Source organism: Lepidochelys olivacea (assembly GCF_965140295.1).
Source record: "Lepidochelys olivacea isolate rLepOli2 genome assembly, chromosome: 10".
NCBI classification, from domain to species: Eukaryota; Metazoa; Chordata; order Testudines; family Cheloniidae; genus Lepidochelys; species Lepidochelys olivacea.
Window position 1 is genome coordinate 63,624,129 of NC_140420.1, and position 20,533 is coordinate 63,644,661.

At 38.8% G+C, this 20,533-nt stretch overlaps 1 protein-coding gene across 4 annotated transcripts in view; it reads right to left on the reverse strand.

Annotated features, from left to right (window-relative positions):
• DMXL2 (Dmx like 2) overlaps positions 1-20,533 on the reverse strand; it is a 105,693-nt gene that overhangs the window by 54,156 nt on the left and 31,004 nt on the right. For all 4 annotated transcript variants that reach the window (XM_084642376.1, XM_084642375.1, XM_084642374.1 and 1 more), the window contains exons 9-15: positions 19,050-19,224; positions 16,791-17,027; positions 10,775-11,052; positions 9,871-10,567; positions 7,196-7,317; positions 4,022-4,111; positions 2,096-2,213 (exon numbers count right to left, since the gene is read on the reverse strand). In XM_084642376.1, the coding sequence (XP_084498502.1) occupies positions 2,096-2,213; positions 4,022-4,111; positions 7,196-7,317; positions 9,871-10,567; positions 10,775-11,052; positions 16,791-17,027; positions 19,050-19,224 (1,717 nt within the window). The remainder of the gene's footprint in view (positions 1-2,095; positions 2,214-4,021; positions 4,112-7,195; positions 7,318-9,870; positions 10,568-10,774; positions 11,053-16,790; positions 17,028-19,049; positions 19,225-20,533) is intronic.

Genomic DNA, 20,533 nt, shown 5'->3' on the forward strand with positions numbered 1-20,533 from the left:
ACACTCTATCAGGGATGGCCACACCTGAAACACCTGTCCGGGTTTCCCTGGCTATTGCCCAGGATACTCCTGTTGATCTGAAGAAATGACTGGAAAGGGGGTCGAATGTGAACGTAGGTCTGCCCAGGACTCTTCCTCCTAGTGTGTTTTCTCCAGCCTCTAAAGATCAGGGTTTGACTTCTTCCTACCTTTTTTGGGGTGGTGATCTTGATCTGGCCCACCATTCAGATCATCTGCTTCCAAAGAGGCCTCTCTTCTTTCCACTACAGTGCTGCTGTAAACTAGATGAAACTGCCAGACCCAACTTTGGGCCCCAGCTTGTAGAACCTGCAGACATTGTTATAAGATGATGTGTTCCAAAATTCTCTCTGGAGAACTCATCTCTGGGCACAGCATGATGCCATGTCTCAGAACGACTGAACACCCCCTGGACCATGCTTCTTGGGGGGAACTGTTCCATTGTAAAACAGTGTCAATAGGCTTCAGGTGTCAGCCCCATAAGATATGATTTTGCTTGTTCATTAGATAGGGCCCTGTGTGCCATCTGGGCCTCTCCTGACAGAAATGAGGCCACCCAGAATGATTGTCCTGCTGCACTAGCCACCTGTTTAAAAGTACATAAAAGAACCTCTGGGTCATTGTCTGGCCCCCCAGTTTCTAAAGCCTGGGACTGACCTGCTGGGACCTTCTTCCCCAAGAGATGCTTGATTTCCTGAGGTTCATTTCTCCACACAATGCAGCAAATGCTCCTGCTGCAGCTGAACTATTTCCCACTGATTTTGCTGTTCTTGCAGTAGCTGAAGGAAGAGAGACTGGGTCTGATCCTGCTGTTCCCACCAACATGTGAACTACTTCCTCCATTTTGCAGCTTTTCTGTTGTTCTTCCCTTTTCAGAGGGAGTAGCTGTAGATCCTGGATGAGCTCCCACATGGCAAACCCCGGTAGCTGTTGCAGCACCACATAAAGCCGTGCTTCAGTTTTCCCGTGCCTTCTTTGGCCATTGGCATGACCTGGCTCTCCAGCCAAGCCAGGTAACAGAGTTCTATCAGGTATAGCTCAATAAGTTAACTGGATTTTCAGGCCACTTTATTCCTTTCAGGGCCAGGGTGGGGTACATATGCCATCACAGTGCTCTATTCTGAATCTGTGTCAAACACTGTTCCCCATATTCAGGTTTTGGTAGCTTGAAAGTTATTTTCCACTAAAATTCTCTTTGTCAATCCAAAGGACAAAAACACTTGGCCTTTCTGTGCTTTATTAAACTGTTTGAAAGATGGACATGTACGTAGCACCTACGCTATCTCCACCAAACAACAGAGGCTATAATTTTTAAAATTTCAGAGTCAATTCTTTTCAGGATTTTATAACTTTTTGTACCTTACAGAGGTTATAGAGAATTAACTTTTACTGAGAATATTGTTAGGTCTTGAACACCCAAAGGGGATTTTCAGAATATTTCAATATTGTACTTGTTTTACTTCTCCTATACCTGGGTGCAAGGAGATGGAGTGATCATAATGCATCCCAAAACACAACCAGTAAATCTAATTTTCAGGCTTTTTTGCCTTCACAGTACCCCCTTTAAACATCTCTGCTGGGCCTTATAGTCTGTTCCCCCCTCCCTTTTTATTTTTTACTAGCAAACTCTTCAGTCATGTTCTAGAGAAATAGCTGGCAAGTCAGAATCACTCATCCTATGAGCCAGAACTAATTATTGCTAATTCTTAGCTTTTTACCATTCCCTTTTACAAATTAAATACAAAATGTACCCTTAAAATATTCTATATAAACAAGTTCATGTATGACATCAGAACCTGTTCTATTTTCATACAAATGATAAACTGAACAAATGAACTGGAGTGTACAACTCATTTTATGCAAATTGGAAATGGTTCTACTTTGTGCAAATCAGAACACATTTAATGTTACTATAGTATAAATAATTGTTTAAAATACATGCTACTTATGTTGTATTGCACCTTAAAGAGCCTATATTTAAAAATAAATCTGTTCAATTTATGCATGAGATGTTTCAGTGTTCTTCATGAACACTTTAGACACCTACTTCATATTGCTTACTATTTTTATACTGTACCTTGTGATGGTTTGAAAAATGTTTCTGTTTCCTTCCCTTCCACATCTTCCTTATGTGGTTTGTACCCCAAAATGAAATCTTCTTGAAAGACATGAAGCAACTGTGTATTTGAGCCACACTGGAAACATTGTAGAACAGTAGTTACAATTTCAAAATAGTTATACAAAACATCTTTCAATACTAGAATAATTCCTTTTCCGTTAGTATTGTTATAGACCAAAGTTACCCACTGCCATTCTTTAATAAGTAATGGCAGGACATTTATATACTTAAAAGATGTGGAAAAACAAATAATCATTGTGAGATCTACTATGCTAGACTAATTTTCTAGCCCAAATGACATTTGTGAAAGTTAACTGGCAAATTAGCACTACCAGAAAGATCTTTTATGCGCTGTCAAATTTTTAATGGATGCCAATTGACTGATGGAGACCCAAGATTATTTTCTTTAAGACGTTAAATTTCTAGCTCTCTCTTCCTTGGGAAGACAGCCTTCAGAATGTAGTAAACAAATTGTTAGGAAAGGCTGTTAAGACAGGAAGAAATCAGATTTTCCTCCATCCAGACACATTCAATGCTATGCTCTCCAACCAGCAATAGATGCTTCTGCAATACCACCCCAGAGAAGGAAGGTCACTGGCAAGTGACAGAAAATTCTCAAACCTTCCCCCCACACAATTGAAGTTCAAGTTACAGATCAGTAATATAACAACAAAAACTACAAAACCCCTGTGAAGATATGGAATCTTACTAAAGAGTTCCAAAAGACTTCCTTCATTACGCTGTATGTCTAATCAGGAATTGGTAAAATACATCTTTTTTGCTGGATGGGACACTGCTGTAAACAGCACAGGAGTTGGTGCAATCATGATAAAAAGTACAATTAAGACCAAGGCATTCTAATGATTATACTCAGGATAAGATAAAATTTATGGATAGACAGTTTGTTTGGTCTGTTCTATAAAGGCAGAGTTAATCATATGGGTACCCTTTGCTATGCATGTCTACAATTTTGAATGTTTGGGTTAATTTTAAGTTAAGGTTAAACTCTGAATTCCCTGGTATTCTAACGGTGGTTGGTTTTTTTTTTTTTTGGTTCTTAATCTTAATTCCATTTTTACTAAAATGTATGTCTAGGAATAAATGTTACAGGATACGTTTAATTACACAGTTCCCATTAACTAAGGAGAGTTGAATGGCTAAAGTGTTCAACATACTGCTAAATTAGCAAACAGTCATTAATGGGGAAAAATGAAACCCAATTAGCCCAGGTTAATTCCTTGAAATTCTGTTACAAATTCTCTACTAAAACAGACAGATTTTCAGATTTCCTTTAATTACACAGGCAAAGAAAAAAACAACATTTGATTGATTAGTCTCATTAGGGATTGGCACCACCCCAGCTAGAACATTATAGCTGTAAGTAAATTATCTCAAAGGGTGGTATTCTTAAAAGATTTTGGAGTAGCAGTAATAGAAAATCCTTCTCAATTTTTTTTAAAAGTGTCAAGGAAATAAGCATTCGGTTATTACTAAAAACTTAGAAAAATTCAAAAATTACATTGAGATATTACTTTTATTTTAAACATAAGCTATTTTAGACCTACATAAAACACTGTAGCTACATAATCAATATACACGAAAAATGTAGTATACCTTTAACTTTTCTTGGAAATGTGGTATATTCACGTTAACATGTTAAGATTAAAAGGAGATGTTCTCTCAAGGTAATTTAATCATGTGGAAACAGAAAGAAAGTAATCTTTAATGGGCTTATTAGGATTGGAGAGAAAGGTCCTCTGTTTTACCTGTTAATTAGCATTACTTTGAAAAAATATTTTATCTTTTCAGTAGATTAGGTTAATTATCAGCCAAAACCATTAAACACTTCTATATGCCACCATTAATGGTCAGCCAGTTATTTACTTGGTTTGTTATTGCATCAAGTTCAATAATGCATCCTGGTCGAGCAGTAGATTGTTGGCTCACAATGTTAAACACTTCCCCAATGAGTTTCTGAAACAGAGCAAAAGGACATAATGATTAGTACAGGTTTCAGAGTAACAGCCGTGTTAGTCTGTATTCGCAAAAAGAAAAGGAGTACTTGTGGCACCTTAGAGACTAACCAATTTATTTGCGCATGAGCTTTCGTGAGCTACAGCTCACTTCATCGGATGCCTTCATCCGATGAAGTGAGCTGTAGCTCACGAAAGCTCAAATAAATTGGTTAGTCTCTAAGGTGCCACAAGTACTCCTTTTCTTTTAATGATTAGAACATTATTCATTCAAAAAGCAGCAATCCCAATTTATTAGCTGAAAATATAATCATGTACAGTAGTTGTATGCTTCTAATTTTCCTTGTTGGCACAAATAGTCATGCTTTTCTTACTGGTTTCATTTTGATATTTATGAACAATGCAGCATTAAGCATGAAATTAACATTGTTGTACTAGATCTATCCATGTGTATGCCTTAACACTTCTTGGAACATTAATTTTTATGGATACTTTGTGTTCATTGTTCAACGATTTCTTCTTTGATTATGACCATTTTTATAATGAGTTGTCATGTTTTTTAAACACAATGCTGTCCAATCCATTGCTTCATTCCTGCTTAATTTCAGATTTTGTCACGGTGCAGAAAAACAGTAATCTACTGCAAGGCCTGTTTTTCATAAATGACTCTGTTCTATGCACAACCTAAACTTGGGTAGATGGAAAGGAGGGATCTACATTAGAGGCATGTAAAGAGAAGAAAAGGCTGTGAATGGTATTGTTTTCAGATCTAACCTGTCTTATACCTCTCAAAGGCAAGGAGAGATATGCAGTTAGGACAAGTATCACAGAAATTGTGTTAGCATGTAGTCCAGGGGCAGCCAACCTGAGCCTGAGAAGGAGCCAGAATTTACCAATGTACACTGCCAAGAGCCACAGTAATACATCAGCAGCCCTCCCTCAGCTCCCCCCCCCTTCCCAGCACCTCCCACCCACCAGCAGCCAATCAGTTGTTTCGTGGCATGCAGGAGGCTCGGGGAGGGAGGGGGAGGTGTGAGGGCACGGCAGGCTCAGGGGAGGGCGTGGGAGGGGGTGGAGTGGGGTAGAGCTGGTGGCAGAGCCGAGGGTTGAGCAATGAGCACCCCCCAGCACATTGGAAAGTCGGAGCCTGTAGCTCCAGCCCCGGAGTCAGTGCCTATACAAGGAGCCGCACATTAACTTCTGAAGAGCCGCATGTGGCTCTGGAGCCACAGGTTGGCCACCCCTGGTGTAGTCTGTGTAGCAGAAAACACCACTGAGGCTAAACAGAGGGTTTGGCAAGCAGGATAGGGAAGAGCCTGTTTATAGTATTAAAGTTGGGGGATGTGACTCGGATAGAGAAGAGGATGTTCATTCTTTGGGGTTTGAACCAAACCCCAGAGAACATTCTGGAGTCCAGTGTCTCTGCAGAAAAATTAGAGAAGCCAGGGGATAGGTATGTGTTGATGCAGCAGTAGCAACCCCAGTGAATCCTGTAGGTGGTGAGACTGTGTTTGGGGAAAGACCTAGTGAATCCTTTTTCAGAGTAACAGCTGTGTTAGTCTGTATTCGCAAAAAGAAAAGGAGGACTTGTGGCACCTTAGAGACTAACCAATTTATTTGAGCATGGTTGCATCCAATGAAGTGAGCTGTAGCTCACGAAAGCTTATGCTCAAATAAATTGCTTAGTCTCTAAGGTGTCACAAGTACTCCTTTTCTTCTAGTGAATCCTGCAGGTGGCAGCACGGTTGCCAGTTTTGGCTGGATATATTCCTGGAGATTTCATTTTATGGCCACCTTAATTAAAGATTAGTCTAATTCCTGGAGACTCTAGGACAATCCTGGACGGTTGGCAATTCTAAGTGGTAGGACTGTATGTGCTGGGATGGGACACCGCTAACCCACTCCCTTAATATTTAGGCTTCAAATCCTGAAAATAGGCACATTAGTATGGACCCCTGACCATGCACAGAACCCCAGTCAATGGTATGTGACGTGGCAGCAATTGTCCATACTAGCACATTGACTGGAGAACCGGGGTGCAGTTTGTAAAGTTTTTCTGATTTTGGGCAGGGGATTTTAGTCTTGGAGTTTCAATACACCACCCTTCTCCCTCACGCCCCTCCCCCACAATTACAACTTACAAGAGTGTCCATATCCTCCTTTGTATATCAATAGGGAAAAAGTTTTCATTGCCACATAGGATTTCAATAAAACGAACTGTTCAAGCATGCAGGGTGCCCCTTCTGCATTCCCACAGCCAAGTCGCAATATTACACATCCAGTAGAGCTTCAGGAAAGGACAGGGCTTTGTCTACAGTGCGGGTTGACCGCCATACAGCCTTTCTCCCTGCCATTCCCAGGCAGGTGGCATACAGCAGAAAGAAGGCAGTGGGTGCTATGGCAGTGTCAATGCCCCAGCAAGGAAGTGCGGGGGATAGTGGGGAATCAAGAGCTATTGAGAGGGAAGCAGGAGTGAAGAGAAGGGGTGCAATGAGCTAGTGGGAAAAGAGGGGAAGTGGGGACAGGACTACCAGAGGAAGCTAAAGAGGAGCAGGAGCTAAGGGAAGGACAGGGGCTAATAAGGGGACAGAATGGGGATGACAGAAGCCAGTGGAAGTGCAGGACAGGTCAAGAGCTGGAGGTGCGGGGGGGGGGGGGGGGGAAGGGGGCGGCTAGGGAAGCCAATGGTGACCCTTAGCACTCCCTCTTCCCCTTTTCAGGTTCTGTCCTGCCCAACAACCCCACTCTGCTCTCCTCTGAAAGCTCATTTTCCCTTAGATTCTCCCAAGTTGCTGGCTTGGCACATGCCTTTGCCTCTCTCTTTAGGCATAATGCACATCTGCTGCTACTGTTTGGGGAACCCGGTCGCAGAAATCTAGTCTTAGCCTTTCACTAATACTAAATCCAGTGTTTTCAAAACTAATGATTATGGACACATGCAAACTAAGTAAAAATTACATGACATCACATGGACCTGCACAAAATTTGGCAGCTATGAGAAAAGTGAAGCTTTTGGAACAAAACTAATATGTTAAACTTTTGCCTTTTGCATTTCAAGTCTCAAATAAACTGTATGTAAACTTACAGAACATTCAGGGTCAGACAATTCATCTAGAAGTTTTCGTGCATCTACCACTGCTTGATAAAGCCTCAGATTTTTGCCATCAGATGCTACAAAGCAAGCACTAGCAGAATTGCAGTATGTACCTGAATCAAAACACCAAATACAAATTTTAGCATATAAACAGATGATACCATTTTCCCCTCAATTATTGGCTGAAGTGACATTATGTAGCCAATTAGAATCTATTTTATTGCATGAAACTATATTTAATGATCAGACTAGTGTTGTTGAAATATTGGCAAATGTCATGAAAATGTGTAAGTTAAATATAATAATGTAATATTGAAGTAATCTCATGTCTTAATTTACATTTTATGATAAATTTTAGTTATACAAAACAATCTAAGTAGACACAAAATCCAGGAGCAGAATTAACATATAAATGAATGTTTATAAACAAACAAATCTTTGCAAGTGAGCAAAGACCAGCAGGTACCATATCCAGCTGAATAATATCCTTCCTGGAAAATGACCTGGAAAATATAAACTCCTAATGTTAAAAGTAGCAATACAGGGGAAGAGGAGAAATTATGCACACAGTACAAATGTATACATTCAAGTGACCTGTAATGGTTTGTGTCCTTTTGGCTTCTCAAAGATGTATAAAATAGGTCTGATGCAATGGATTTAGTTTTTGTTTTTGAATCATTTTTCTGCTTAGCTTTCTACATTAGAAATATCTTTTCTAATGACTCAGCTCTTTTTGGCTGCAGAATGCCTTAAAAGGACTGAAGAACTTAATGAGATTATGGCAGCACAGAAGACTGAAACTTGATCAGAAAGGGATATTTAATCAGAGCATTAAACATTTGGGGAAGGGCTTGTTGTTTTTGTTAAAATCTATTTAACTCCAAGTCTTGAAAAACTCTTTTTCTTGACTTCTCTAGCAAAAATATGGAGGAAGCGTTTGTTGTTTGCTTTGCAGTTCATTTTTAAGGTCTGGGAAGATGAGAAGAAAAAACAAAACAAAACTCAGAGCCAATATTCCTTAATTACAGTTTTAAGAAATATGCTTACGCATATCAGTGTTGTGATTCAGTAATTTAATTTATCTTTTATTAGTGTTTAGCATTTTCAAGCTTAGTCTGAACACGGTTATTGAATTTAATAATTATATAGTTAAATACTATACATTTGCTATGCAGATGAAACTTTCCAGCACAGATATGGCATGGTAAACTTGTTTATGGTATTTTGGAAGGTAAAAACTGAGTGACTGAAAAGGCTTAAAAATTTTATACGGAAGATTTTCTTGGTAGTAATATTAGAAAACACTAAAATTAAATCCAAGAATTAAAGAATTTATTAAACCTGATGCTCTAGTGTCATAGCACAAAACTATGACCTACCATAATGGTGTCCCCTCCCACATCAATCCTCTGTCCCCTCCAAAACCTTATGTCTTCAGCATTAAAAAGTCAATGTACCTGATTATTAAAACTTATTCAGCTTTAGAAACAGGCTTTTTTAAAACAGAAAAAGGTGGAAAGAAGTCTGTTATATATGAAAGCTCCCAACATAGAGGACATTAAGTAGTTTATGGAAGGGTTGAGCAGGTTTAAGTGTCAGTTTAAAAATATTCCCTATATAAAAGGATACAATTATAACACAGATGTTGCCACTGTCAGAGACATTTTGCTATTTATATGGACCCTGTCACAGCACATTCATAGTTTGTTAGTTCGCTTTGATCTAGTCCCATTTCAGAAGGCTATATCTGAGCAAACTAATGAACTGTTAATGCACAGCAGCTGATCAAATCCAACAAATTCTTTAAAAAAGAAAAGGAGTACTTGTGGCACCTTCTTTTTGCGACTACAGACTAACACAGCTGCTACTCTGAAACAAATTCTTTGTGAGAACCCTGTGCATGTTAACAGTTTGTTATTTAGTTCTCTTTGAAATGCAACTAGATCAAAGCAAAAGAACAAACTGTTAATGTGTGGTAGCTGACAATTTTTTGTTGCTGTGACCACAGTGTGAAATTATCTATATTTTACCTTGGCTGTGCCAAGAATTATGCATAATTTTACCATGACAAAAATCCTATCCATACCTATATATTATAAAAGTGATGATTTAAAACAAATTGATTGCTGGAGTATATTGTAAATCAATTTTGCAACTATATTCTTAAATCAAAAAAGTTAGTGTTATTTTTCTTCCATAATAAGTTAGTTGAAGTCAGCTCTTTGAAGGAAGCTCCCAGAAGCTGGACAGATCCGGTCTCATCTCTTTCATGAATTCATTGCACTCAAAGCCCAAAGTTTTGAGCTATTTCACAATAAAGATAATCTTTTTCCAAAGGACAGTGGAAGATATTATACCAACTGTTCTAACAATGTGTTACTACCTATACAACATTTTAAGTTTCCTATTTTAGTACAAGGTATGCTTAGATAATACAAGTCAAAAAATTAACCAAAAAAATTAGTTTTCATTTAATGAGGTGTTCAAAGCAAAGGGAGTTTCTTGAAAAAAACAAGGAAGGATAATGAAATTATATAATGTATAACAAAACAGATAATGCCTAGAATAATGAAATAATTACGATACATGACTAAAATAAATTATAAATATTTTGTTTGAACAGATTACATGCAATTGTTATGTAAAAAAAAGGACAACACACTCACCAAGACAATAGCTGGGAATAAGAGTTGGAAGCCAGGCCACATTAGAGAAGGCAGACGTATGAAGCGAGTTAATTCGAGCCAATTCAGATACTCCTCCAGTGTATGACAAAGGTCCAATGGGGTCTACACGCCACAGAATCAGCTCACTGTAGATTGCATTTGGGTCATGGAACGTACAAGTTGCTGCATTTCTAAGATGTTGCCTAGAAGAACCTTTTAAATGTTTAATAGGATCCATTATTTTGCTTAATCTATCAGCGTCCCATGGATGATCTGATTCAGGAGTTAACAGAGCATTATGATGAGAAGATGTTAATAACAAAGGTAAAACAGAATGGCAAGCCAGGTCATTGAGATGAAATCGGTGACCACAGTACCTAAATTTATGTGATACAGTAAGCACAGTGGTAAAAGCAGATTTATCAGCAAAAGTAACTGCCCACTGGTTTAGGGATCCATCTATATGTTTGGAAACCATCATCACGATAGGAGCCATTATATTCACATTTGGGTTATCCTGGGAAGAGCTTGGTCCATTAATTCCTAGAGTGCTATCTGGAATATTAGCTGTCGTCTGATGCACAGCACTAATGACATCTTTTGTAGAGGTAGTGCAAGCATACATCATGATGTTTTTACTAAGGGAGCTGGCATCTCCTGATGGAAATGCAACAGGAATCCGAGAAGAAAATGAAATCTAAAAAAAAAAAAAGCCCAAAATAATGAAAAGTTTAGTTAAAAAACAACATTTTAAACACAAGCCCACCATAAATGTTGATATATTTTTGCTGTTTTATATTATATTTGTTTTACAGATTAAATTTATATTTACATATGTTTCAACAACAAGTATACAGTGAATATCTGTTAAAATAAGAAATAATTACGTTTTCCAGTACCGTACCTGAACTTGTCTAAATATTCCTGGATTGTACTCATCCAAATATTTCACATGCCACACTAAAAAGGTACCATCAATGGGGTGGATAGTAAAAAGCATATCTGGATTCCTGTTCCATTCAGTAAGAAGCATTTCAATTTTCCGATCTAACAAAACTGTAGGAAGGGGCATACGTGGGCTGGCTGATGGAGATGTTTTGGGGCTCCCCTCTCTTTCTCCATCTTCATGTTCTGAAGAGCCTGTAGCTGTTCCTGTCTCAGATTCTCTATCGATAGATAATTCTGAAACAGATAAACACAAACTGTCTTATACTACAGCAGAAATTTCCTTGCCATAATTTATAAGCAAAACAAAAAATCAATTAAGGTGCTAAATAACAATGTTTATCACACTAAGCCTTTTGGAGGTAGAAACTGTCTTTTTGCTCTTTGTACAATGCCTAGCACAACAGGGTAATGGTTTATGACGGAGTTTCCTAGGCACTAATGACAAAATCATCATCTACAAAACTCCCACACACACTCGTCCCAAATTAATATGATCCTTTCAGATAAGGGGATTGTCATGAAATGTGTGGTGTTTTACAGTTGATAGGGAAAAGGTATTGTGTGCATACTGTAAGAATTGTGATGCCCTTAACTACTTATTTCCTTGTGTTTAAGGACCTGGATTTTTTTTTTTTTTATAAATTACTGTTGTCATGAATTAACCTTACTTGGTTTTTGAAACAAAGATTTTTGGTTTTAGAGTTTCCCAGGTGATTTTCCCCCTTTAGCTTGTGTAGCTAAAAAAATATACTTTTTTTGAAATTTGAAATAAATGGAAGTAGCACCAGACAACTAAATTAAAGGTACTGACCAAACTAATAATGGCTCCTGCCTTAATTCACAGTGTGCCTGACAAAATACACATTCTTATTACGTCTCTAAGTTAACTACAGTATAAATGCACAGTGCAGTCTTCATTCATTTAGAATAGTGATGAAAAGCATAAGAAGTCTAAAGACTAACTGGTAAACGTCAGTAAACATCAATTTCACCATTCCCCCCCAAACCAATGAAAAAATATTTCCATTGAAACTAACAGAAATTTCGATAGGCAAAGAAAGAAAAATGCTGCTTGAGAACTTATGAGAGTCCCACCTTAATGTGCATAAAACATATTGTAACACGAACATTAACAGACCTGGAACAGTGACACCATTTAGGTAGCTTTAATTTTTTGAATCTCAACCTGTCTCTCATGTCTCTATTCCATGTGGAACATAGGGTCTTCACCACAGCCTTCCACCTTTGCCGGTCTCCTGCTGCAGTCTTAGCTTCTTCCCATATCATTTTAATAGCTATTGTGTCTTTCCACGTGATCCTGAATCTACCTTGTTGCCTCTTGCCCTGGGAGTTGCAGTCCAATGCCTGTCTTGTTATATTATTCAGGTCTTTCCTCTATGTGTACCGTGGACATCTCCATTTTCACTCCATAATTTCCTATCCTGTCAGTTTGTTTTGTCCTCCCCAGAGTTCTTCATTTGTGATTTTTATTGGCCATCTGATCATGAGGATTTGTCTAAGACAGGTGTTTGTGAAAATTTAAAGTTTAGATAGTAAGGTCAAGTCTCCTAGTTTCAGTGCCACATAGTAAGACCGAATTTATAATGGTGTTAAATATTTGAAGTTTAGTTTGGAGGGCAAGATTTCTGTTTCCAGACTGCCTTTAGAGTTACAAAGGCACATCTGGCTTTTGATATTTTGGCTTTAATGTCTTTGTCTGTTCCGCCTGTTGTACTTACAGTGCTGTCATGATATGTGAAACATCAGACCTTTTCTGTGTCCATCCCAGATAGGTACGTTATTGGTATGTTCTGTTGTGTGTTGAACACCTACTGTCATTAAATAATTTTCTGGCACACAAACACATAATTTCCCACAACCGTGAACATGTAAATTCACAAAAATCTAAAAAAGACCTTAAAATAAACATTGATATTATCAATTGAAATCATATATAAAAAGGCAAAATCAAATTCTGCGAACCCTAAAGACAGGGCACCAGGCAGCTCCCAAGTGAAAGTGGGGGGCAAAAGATGGCAGAGCCCAATTTAATGCTACTCTGAGCGGCATTAAAAACAATCAGATTTTTTCCACTAGAAAATCCTCTGGTTTGACAGTGGCAATTGGTGTCTAAAGGGTGGTGCCCAATCTCAACCCCATACTCCAGAAATTATGCAAAACCTCAACTGTACATAACCTGAGTGTAAGGGCTTTCATTGTCTTGGGGAAAACAATGCCGTATGCTTGAAATGGCTCAGGACTTGAACTCGAAAAAAGAAACTGGCACTCGGCTAAATTCTGCCCACGAGACACTTCTCACAGTAGATTGTGCAGATACTCAAGATATGACCATGCCTTCTCTGCTGGGTTCCTCAAGCTCAATGTCCCCTCAGTGAGGTTCAAAAATGCATCCACAGACAGGGCCATATTAAAACCCAAATCAGCAGCATAGGGTCCTGTCATAAATATAAAGGGAAGGGTAAACCCCTTTAAAATCCCTCCTGACCAGAGGAAAAGTCCTCTCACCTGTAAAGGGTTAAGAAGCTAAAGGTAACCTCGCTGGCACCTGACCAAAATGACCAATGAGGAGACAAGATACTTTCAAAACCTGGGAGGAGGGAGAGAAACAAAGGGTCTGTGTCTGTCGGTATGCTGCTTTTGCCAGAGACAGAACAGGAATGGAGTCTTAGAACTTTTAGTAAGTAATCTAGCTAGGTATGTGTTAGATTATGATTTCTTTAAACGGCTGAGAAAAGAACTGTGCTGAATAGAATGACTATCCCTGTCTGTGTGTCTCTTTTGTAACTTAAGGTTTTGCCTAGAGGGACTCTCTATGTTTTGAATCTAATTACCCTGTAAAGTATCTATCATCCTGATTTTACAAAGGTGATTCCTTTACTTCTATTAAAAAGTCTTCTTGTAAGAAAACTGAATGCTTTTTCACTGTTCTAAGATCCAAGGGTTTGGGTCTGTGGTCACCTATGCAAATTGGTGAGGATTTTTACCAAACCTTCCCCAGGAAGTGGGGTGCAAGGGTTGGGAGGATTTTGGGGGGAAAGACGTGTCCAAACTATGTTTCCCAGTAAACCCAGTTAAAGTTTGGTGGTGGCAGTGGAAATTCCAAGGGCAAAGGGTAAAATTAATTTGTACCTTGGGGAAGTTTTAACCTAAGCTGTTAAAAGTAAGCTTAGGAGGTTTTCATGCAGGTCCCCACATGTGTACCCTAGAGTTCAGAGTGGAGGAGGAACCTTGACAGGTCCCAGCTAGCTGAGTCATGTGATGTCATCAGAATCTCAGGGTTTGTTTTTTTTTAAAAAATATGTTTCAAGCCTTCATTGTTGCAAAGAACGGCTGAAAAAGTGAACTGTGTATAACTGACCTAGTGATGTCTGTCTGAGCATGCATATGGCCTACAGCAAATGGAAGAACCAAGAAGTGAACTGACCCTCCCAACTCTGAGTGGGTTGGTCTGAATGGGGTGTGTGGCTTGCATGCACTGCTGGGTCTGACAGAATTGGCTGCATGTGATGGGGTGTATCAACTTCAAATGCCAAAAAGGTGGCAATTGACACCTGAGAGCTTATTAGCCCCACCTTGTTACACCTAACAGCTGTGCCAGGTTCAGGGAGCAGTTAAAAGGAAGGAGTTCAGCAATTCGGGTGGAAGGGAGAATTTAGGAAAGATGTGGTTTGGAGTCCCCTCTCTGCAGGAAGGCCTGACAAAAAACAGGTAGAATAAGAAGAACTGTGAGATAAGCTAAAGAGCGGAGTTATCTCCTGTGGTGGGCCTTGAAAAAGGGGCAAGATGCTGGGGAGGGAGCCCTGTTGCTTGGTGTTTTGCAGAAGGACAGAACTGGGGAGAACCTAAGGCTATGTCTACACTACAGCTTATGCCAGCATAATTTTTGTCACTCAGGGGTGGATATAAACCAAGCCCAAGTGACAAATTATGCTGACATAAGCACTTGTGTGCGCAGTGCTATGTTAGCGGGAGACCTTCTCCCACCGATGTAGCTTTTACCACTCGCAGAGTTTGCTCTCCCTTCAGCACAGAGTGTCTACACCACACACGCTGCAGCTGTGCAGATGTATCAGTACAGCTGTGCTGCTGTACATACAGACATGGCTGAAAACTGACTAAAAGCTCATCTGGGAGAGGCAGAAGTTGCTTAGTTTGTATTTTCATTTCATTGTTTGTTTTAATTTTGCTGAGAGACTCCAGAAAAAGCCCTGTGAGCCACTACTGTTCTGGAAGAGGAGAAACTGAAGAGGAGCCTAGGAGGGGTGTAAGACATTGTGCTGATTGCCATTATTTTGTTGGACACGATTTGTTTTGGACACAAACCCCCAAAGGAGTGCAACTATAGTGTGGCGTGGCTGGAGGGCCCACTCACCCTGGTACCCAACCACTGAAGCCTTGAAGAGGATAGCAAGAGAGTTGCGGAAATGCTATGACATTTAACAAGGGGGCGCTCTGGAATGGTAAGTTGATGGTGTGCCCCCTCAGTGGGGCTCAGATGAACCGCTTGGCTTCGTTCCTTTCCCAGGTGACCTTTTAGCTCCATGGGGGGAAAGTAGTAGTGGTGTTCTCAAGCATCATTCATTCATGTTACTTTCCAAACAATAGGCAGAAATTCATAATATGCTTGTCCCTGTCCTCTGACAGTGGTGAAACCTTTTTCTTCTTCCCCTTTTCCCAGCTAATTGGGGTTAGGTCACTAGATCAGTCTTTTCCTTACTTGCCAGTCCAACGCTCACTCCATATCCACTCCGTCCTGCTGTACACAGTCTATCCACTATTTTCTTGGCTGTCCTTCTCTGCCCACAAACTTAAATCTCAAGTGCTCTCCTGTACAGAATTCCCTTCATACATCCTTCACACGTCTATACCATCTCAGCTTCCTCTCTTGCAGCTTCTCACTGATAACATCATTCTGCATTTGGTCCAGCAACATCACCCCCTCACTGCCCTCAAACATCTCATTTCCATGGCTACAAGTTTTCTCAGGTGCCTCTCTTTGGTTGCCCATCTCTCTGATCCCTCTTGCCATGGCTTTGTATAATTGTCCCTTTAAGTAGTTTGGGCATCCATTTACTATAAATCATTCCACATATCTTGTGCCATTACATCAGTGGTGGACAGTGAACAATATTAACATATGAAATACCACCGGGCATCGGAGTTAACGCCAGTGGTCTTAACATGGGTCAGTTCACACCTCCCAGAGATACTCTTACAGGCTGTGCGCATCTGGTAGACATCACTGCACTGCACTTACTTCACATTTTCAAGATTGTCTTCACAACTATATGGGGGATAGCCTTAGTATTTTATTTATGAAAGCTGAGATTCCGAGAAACTAGATGGGATGGCCCTAATGACCCGATGTGAAGCAGTCCAGTTCAGATTTTGGATACCACTACCAACTTCCTTTCATTTGTGCTTGCCTGCCACATTTGGCTATAATTTGTACTTATCTTCTCCTTTGCATATAGTAAAGGGAACGACCCAAAATTAGCAACCTTTTATTATTGTGTGCAAATGCCACTTTCTCTAGGCTAAGGAAAGAGATAATTATACATTAATATCCAGTAGACATTTTAACAGAAAAGCATACTTGAAGTTAAACACATAATTTCCTCAATGAGAATCTAAATGAATGTAAGAGAATAATCAACCACCGATATGCAAACAGACATACAACAATATTCAGTATAAACCCCTTAATATAAAACCTAGGTTTTCACTATAATCTATAAAAAATGGAGAGAGAGTCTTCTAAACCTTCCAAAAGAAAGACTGTTAAACCTGTTTCATGCAGGAGATTACTGTGCCCACTAGCGGTTGCAGCCTACAGCACATGAAACCTAAACTATAAATGCCTATATTTGTGATGTGTGACATCATATGTACTATGTTCGCCAGAGTAATTTTAATATAGACATTATAAAATAATAACCTGGATTACCAACCATGATCTAGTTTCATATGTAAGCCTCTCTCTTTCTCCTCCATTTCCTCCTCCTCTTCACCATCAGCATCATCAGCATCTTGTTCTGGTTGTTGTTCAGCAAGTTTTCTTAGATGCCTCATAAATACTTCAATTGAGGATGTAAAATTAAATTCTTTATTATTCAGCCAATGAACCACAAAGCCTCCATTTCCTTCATCTACATTAAAAGCTGTCCCAGCTAACACTGATGGAATATCTGTGGAAATAAAATTTAATTTAAAAAATCGCCACCAAAACCACAACATAAATATATGCAAATTAGCTACCTAAAACACAGAACTTCGTAAATTTATACCTGTAAGCTAAAACAAGTTATACACACACGAGACAGTGGATAATTTACAGATACTAATGGAAATGGGTTGTTATAAGGTGAAGAAAGAAAATTAGCTTTGTTCCATAAACAAAAACCAGTTACAATAACAAAAGTTATGGTTCTCTACATGAAAAACATTGTAGTTATGTATAAAAGTATTCATAAAACCAAACCATTTAAAGACAAGTGTAAAATCTTATGCTGCCCACAAACATTCTTACCAAATATTAATCATAACATAGCCCTAACTCTGATAATAAGTTATTCTTAAAACTTATTCTCTGTTTTCATATCTATATGTTTCTTTTAGGGACAGTGTCAAATGGAAAATATTCAGTTAATATATTTATCAACTGACAATTTTTCAGTATAATACTTATGTGCACTTTCAAATTAATACAGCCGTACATGTAGTTTAATAAAAAAGTGTAGATTAATTGGTAAAATTATACACATATTGCTGACTTGCACTTGAGACTCAATGTGCTACATTAATGTATAAATATAAACTTTTATAATTTCTTTTTCAACAGTATTTTGTTTTGTATTTATAGTTTGAGATTATGGGTGTAAGAATATAATGTTTTTTGGGTCAGAGTTAAGATTGTTGTGTTGCGATCAAATATGCATTTCTTTATACTTGACAAGAACTACCTATTTGTTATGTGAACAGGGTATAATTTATGTCCTTAACTATTTATATCCTTTAAGTGCCAGGGTTCTGTAAATATGATAAGTGACTACATTGCTATTGGTTAACAACCTCTTTAATTAAAAGAAGGGTTTTTTTAATTTAAAAAAAAGAAGCTTGTTTTGGGAATTTCACAAGGTTTTGTTAATGCTTTATTTTTAAAATTAGTGTAGTTAAAGAGACTCCTATTTAACAAATAGGATAAGACATATCACCAGATGGAAGGAGGGAGTGGTGGCTGACTAAAGACTTGTACAGAACTCTCTCATTCAACGTACACCACGGAGGATGCATATGTTCCATGGGTACCTATATTAGGCTGTGTTTGTAAGTGGACATGACTATCTTCAGAAGTGCTCAAAAAACTATAGTAAATTGAAGTAAAACTAAAGACTAGAACCAATGTAACTTGATTCCACTGCTAAAGACAAACCCGACAGGCCACAGTGCCTCCCAGGCATGTCCCTGAACCTTTGTGCATATTTCTCCCAAAGCACCGATCATTATCGTACCTAAAGGTATGTCTACACTGGAGCTGGAGGTGAAATTCCCAGCTTGGGTAGGCATACCTGCACTAGCTCTGATTGAACAAGGGTGCTAAACATCGCAGTGTAGCCGTGGGTGCACAGGCAGCAGGACAGGTTTGCCACCCCCAAGTATGTACCTAGGGTTGCAGACAGGATTGTGCACAGGGCGGCTAGTCTGTCCTGCTGCCCATATGGCTGTATCTACACTGCTATTTTTAGCACGCTAGCTCGATCACAGCTAGCAAACATACATCTACCTGAGCTGGAAATTATACTCCAGTGTCAGTGTGGACATACTCTAAGTGCCACTTATTGCCCCCAGAACATTAAGAGATCTGCAAAGGACCTTCCCCGTCAAACCCAAGAACAAACCAAACTTGAGTTTGTGCCTTTTTTGCTTCTTTATTATGTACAAAGATGACCCAAACGTTTTGTTTTTCATCCAAAAAAAAAAAAAAGAGGGGGCGAGAGTTTTAGTTTTTACATTAGAAATTCAGGTGCTGTCTGTCCTGCAAGTCTCTATGATAGTTAGAGACTACTGAAATGACATCTTTGCTATGGACAATACTCAAGAAAGCAGATCAAACCATGAGCACTACGCCAATACCATCTCCGTAACATTTCCATTTTGGATAAATTATTATTGGGCATTTAAAGGGGAAAAAAAAAAAAGAGTATTTTCACCTGTGGTAGGGTTGATGCTTGCTGCTATATGAAAGTGACAGAGTGCATTAGCATGATGTGAAATATGACGCTGAACTTCATGCGAGCCTTGTTGATCAGGCAATAATTCTGTGTGAGTAATAAGAACTGAAGATCTTCTTTGTCCTTTTCTCATATTTTTCAAGTGATGAAGTGTCTGAAGTAAAAAGAAAAATCATATTTAAATCTAAAAGAAAACAACGCATTGTGAAGTTGATCATGAGAATATCTATGCAAATCCTAATACCTAAGATGTGAAGACCCTGCATGCAGATTGGTTGAGGTTGTTAAACTGTGCACATTTTTTCTGATCAAAGTCACATTTCAAAGCCTTTAAGTCTCTGCTCTAATCAAAAAAATATTAATTTTGTGATAGCATTTGTACAGAGACAGAGCAGTCACAACTTTTGTCTACCAGCAGGGTAAGTATGTCTTAGTATGAAAGCTGACATTCCAAAAGTTGTCACAGCTATTAGTCTGATAAAGCAATGGATCTCAGCCTTTCCAGATTACTGTACCCCTTTCGGGAGTCTGATTTGTCTTATGTACCCCAAGTTTCACCCCACTTAAACTCATGTTTTGGCTTCAGCCCCACACGGCCTGGCAACCCATTAAAACGAATTCTCAACCCTCTTTGGGGTCGCAACCCACTGTTTGAGAACCGCTGAAAATGTAGAATAGTAAACAAGTCACTGGCTGAATGAAATTTTAGTTTGTACTTACTTTGCTAGTGCTTTATATGCAGCCTATTGTAAAACTAGTCAAATTTCTGGATGAGTTGATGTACCCCTTGGAAGACCTATGGGTACGAGTACCCCTGGTTGAGAACCACTGTGATAAAGGAACCTTGAGCCAATGACCTTCCAGGGGTATCATACTTTGTAACACACTTTGGATTTGTATTATTTTTATATTACTGTATATAATCTTCACACTTGTCTTGATTAATTCATAAAAGTCTTCAGTTTTCAGGAGTGGCACAAATATAACTGAGGCCATAATTTAAAAACAATGGCTTCTAAAAGCTCAATTGAGGCATTATTATTATTATCATCATCATTATCGGCATAATTTGTCCTGCTACATATTTGTTACTGGTGATATGCCAGAAGGGAAGAGCCCAGTATGATTTTCGTACACCAGGATGAGTTTTCAAAACTGGTAGTTTCTTCCCTCCAAACTAAAAATTTGATACAGATACCACCGAGACTCAAACATGAAACACCACAATGCCATCTTTGCAAAGACATTTTTCAAAGCAGAACAGCCCTTTAAAGACATTAACCAGACCAAATCACTTAGAGATGGAAAGAAAAGGTTTGTATTGATAGCATACATTTTACCTGGAGGGAGCTGAAAAACCTCCCCTGTACTGAAACTGTCTTCTTAGTAAACAATGCAATGAAAACCAAATGAACAGGAAATTTGATATTTTTTTAAGAATAAGTCAATTATATGCTAATATC